The 3,686-nt window shown below is 43.5% G+C and overlaps 1 protein-coding gene across 1 annotated transcript; it reads right to left on the minus strand.

The window, feature by feature from the left end:
* Positions 1–1,951: 1,951 nt before the first annotated feature.
* On the minus strand, positions 1,952–3,447 carry LOC133767257 (gamma-crystallin C). Its single transcript, XM_062201647.1, has 3 exons — positions 3,439–3,447; positions 3,100–3,342; positions 1,952–2,224 (listed from the first exon to the last, which is right to left on the minus strand). The coding sequence occupies exons 1-3, from the start codon at positions 3,445–3,447 to the stop codon at positions 1,952–1,954; spliced, it is 525 nt and encodes a 174-aa protein (XP_062057631.1).
* Between the last annotated feature and the right edge of the window lie 239 nt (positions 3,448–3,686).

Here is a 3,686-nt window from a genome sequence, read left to right on the forward strand (position 1 = left end):
TGCTTGCTCACCTTTATTTTCTGTTTTTCAAATTTGCAGGGCTTAACTTGTGAACATACAGGCTGTAGTTTAATCAAGGAGCCCTAGAAATTACAGCTTTCTTCAATGTGCCTTTTTTTGTTGTTTTCGCTTTTTTTTTTTTTTTGAGGCTGATAATTGCTTTATTTTTTTCAACTTTTATTTAATAAATACAAATTTCCAAAGTACAACTTTTGGATTATAGCAGCTTTTTTCCCCATAACTTCCCTCCCACCCACAACCATCCCAGCTCCCACTCCCTCTCCCATCCCATTCTTCATCAAGATAAATTTGAGCCTTATTTTTTTGTAGTTAAAGGGCTTTTTATGTTTACGGTAATTTAGATCATGTAAACCACTTAAACCACTGATGTGTCTCCCTTATGAATTTATTTGCATTCTCTGGACCCCATGTACAGTTCTGCACTTTCTATACTTCACACAGCATTTGGGCCAGGCACCGAACTGACTAAAAGTTTACCTTGTTTCAAAGGCATGGCAGCTTGGTATTAGTTATGTTAACACTGCATTTGAAAGTCAATAAAACTCCAGTTCCTTACAGAGTCTAATGAGGCTTCTTGCCAAGCTGGACTTGCCCTCACAACTCACTTGACTTTGTCTTTTGTAGTTTCCAACCACTTTCCAGGCCGGGAAACTTTTGGAATACTGTTCCTCAAAGCCTTCTACGGAATGCCTACGTTCCCCCAGTCGCCATCTACGTGTCTCTAGTTTGCCTTGTCTTTTCTTTCTCATCCGGGTTGAATCCTCTCTCCTCCCTGACTTCTGAGCCTTGCTCATACTCACCAGGCCTTCAGGCTCTTAAATCCACTCCATCCATTCCCTTATGCCCTTCACAAACTTTAGCAGCAAGTATTTATATGTGAATTAATTTGCACACTGCTGCGCCCACAGCTGTTGTAACACCTGTGTAGCAAACTTTTGTTACGTCAGGGGTTCACGCTGCAGGGACGAGGCGAGAACCCTGTGGGGTGTGGCCTCGGTGGCTTCTGTGTAGCCCAGGGTTGTAAAGACTTTCGGCTACGTAACAAGAAGTGGAAGACCTAATTACTGCTGGTTAATAAAGCAATGTGCCTCAACATTAATAGTGATTTTGTATTTAGTAGTTATGCCACGTAGTGCGTTAGGACAAGTGCACCATGATTAGAAACAAAGGAGTCAAGTAGTGCCAATAAACATTTCACAAAAATCAACAAAAAGCACTTTAGACTTTGGCCCACCAGTCATTAGGGCAATTTACGAGGAGGCATTAAACACTGACAAAAAACAACACACCCTAGACAAGATAAAACAAAGGGAGCTGAGGTGTGATTTAGGTTCTGGGTTATCAAGTTTAGGCAACATGGGGATGAGAAAGCTACATTCAATCTTACATAGGTGATATATGAAACTTGGGCTAACAAGCACCACCATCTGATAACTCCCCTGTCCCAGGTTCTCCTAATGAGAGGTTAACTAGTAACCTGACCTTTACCTTTTCTTAAAAGTAGGACTACAAATCATCACCACAATGTCTCCCTGTGTCTCTTGTAAAGTTAATCATGTAACCCCATTAGCCTTAACAAGTTTTTGTAATCTTGAAATTTCTTTTGTCTTCAGCAATGTAAGCTTCCCTATATAAACTCTGGTTTTCCCGCCAATAAACTGCAGACAGACAACTGCAGGCAGACAACTGCAGGCAGACGACTGCAGCAACAGCATACTCAAAAAGTGTGTGTGTCTGTCTGTCATTTCCCCTCGCCGATTTCTATTTCTCCTGTGCTTTCGGCCCTCGTTCCCCTCGGGTCTGGTGGCTACGCGAGAGCCGGTCCGCGGCACACACAATGCAAGAAAAACTCGAAGTCAGTAATTGCCAACAATACAGACTAAATACTTTATTAGGTTCCAAAATGAGAAAGTGGTAGTGTTAACCTATTTTAGTATAAATCCACCACTCTGCGCAAAGAGCCTGCTTTCGCATCCATGGCTCCCCAGTCTTGGTACCGCCTGTACTCTTGGGGCCTCAGCAGGTATTGCCGCCCCCGGTAGTTGGGCATCTCGTAGAGGACCCAGCAGCCTTCCAGCACGTGGAGGGAGCGGACCTCGCTGAGGTGGAAGCGGTCCTGGATGCAGGAGCAGTCCTCGCTGAGCTCCATCATGAGGCCTTTGTGGTCATCTTTCTCATACAGTCGCATCCTGTGAGAGCTTGTCTACTCGGTGCACAAAAAGAAGGAGCCAGAAAAGCAAATGAGCCTCTTATGGAATTCATCCAATCAAACAAAGATGACCTTGATAGACTGGGGAATGATTTTTAACGTAATAATCATGACTCTGAAATAGCTGTGCATGGATCTGCCTTCTGCCAACATTTGACAAATTCTTGCACATTCAATCACTGTTTCTTACCTAGGAGGTGATATTTTTAAGAAGTTCAAATTTGGAATTCATCAGAAACTCAAGTTCTTTGATTCTTATTTCCCTCTGGGTAACTCAAATATATTTTTTTGGAAAGCATAAATAATTTGTTTTAATTTATATTTTAATAAGAATGTCTCTCCCAGATTTATTTATATACATGTAAATTTATCATTAAAGTAGGATTTTGAACTTCTGTACTTCAGGGAAAAGTTGGTTTAAATAGTTCCTGGGAACCAGGATTCAAGTGATTTCCCAAATTAAAGAGCTATTGAGTACCCTATATGAACAAGTCTTCAGTGTGTACTAGTCCACAGTAGAACCTAATGCAATCATTAGACATTTCTTTAAAATAAATGAAAACAAATTGAATTTGTTATAAATTACGGCCGTCTCCAGCCTAATCAGCTTCCCGTTGGCAAGTTCTGTTTTAAATCCCATTATGCTAATATATTTGTTCATGACAACTTTGATTGTCTTAATGATAGCAAGAATTAAACATAAAACTGACTCTTCCTCTAAGTGGATTCTTGCCTGTGTTCTATGCTGTAAGCAGGTGCAGAAAGCCCACATAGGCCCTCGTTGTTTGTAAAGTAAAACCTCCCCCAACCCTCATCAATAACTCAGTGAGAACACGCAGGCAGCATGAGCCAAACCAAGCAGAACTCACTTGGGGGATGAGACAGCAGGAGCGGATGGAGTCGCTGAGGCCCATCCACTGCTGGTAGTCGGGGTACTCGCCCCGGCGCAGGAAGTACTGGTGGCCCTGGTAGTTGGGGCGCTCATAGAGCATCCAGCAGCCGCTGTCCACGCGGATGGAGTTGCAGCGGCTGAAGTAGGGCTGCAGGTTGGGGCAGTCGCTGCTGCACTCATAGCAGCGGCCCTGGAAGCCCCGGTCCTCGTAGAAAATGATCTGCAAAGGAAGAATAATTCCGAATTAAATCATTTGCTCCCAGTAAGCCTTGTATAAAGCTCTGTTTTCTTTTTATTAAACGTGTGCTCTGCCCACCTTCCCCATGGCTGGTTGACACCGATGCTGGAGTTCAGTGTGTGGGGCTGGCAGCGCGGCGGGTCTATATAGCAGGAGCGCTGCTGCGTTGGCAGGAACAACACAAAAGGGGCCCGCGGGGGTGAGTAAGGGCATTTTATGGATCCCTTTTACATGCTGCATTCACTGGAAAGGATTGCAGATTTTGCCCTCATTCTCTGGTATATTCTCACGCTGGCCTCTATCTGCTGCTCTTTTATTTGGATTCT

The sequence above is a fragment of the Lepus europaeus genome, chromosome 1 (genome assembly GCF_033115175.1).
Source record: "Lepus europaeus isolate LE1 chromosome 1, mLepTim1.pri, whole genome shotgun sequence".
Lineage (NCBI taxonomy): Eukaryota > Metazoa > Chordata > Mammalia > Lagomorpha > Leporidae > Lepus > Lepus europaeus.

Excerpts from the sequence above, each read along its gene's own strand:
- LOC133767257 (XM_062201647.1), bottom strand. Across the intron at positions 2,225-3,099 it reads CCTGCTGTCTCATCCCCCAA|ACAAGCTCTCACAGGATGCG; the intron begins GTGAGTTCTGCT and ends TGCACCGAGTAG.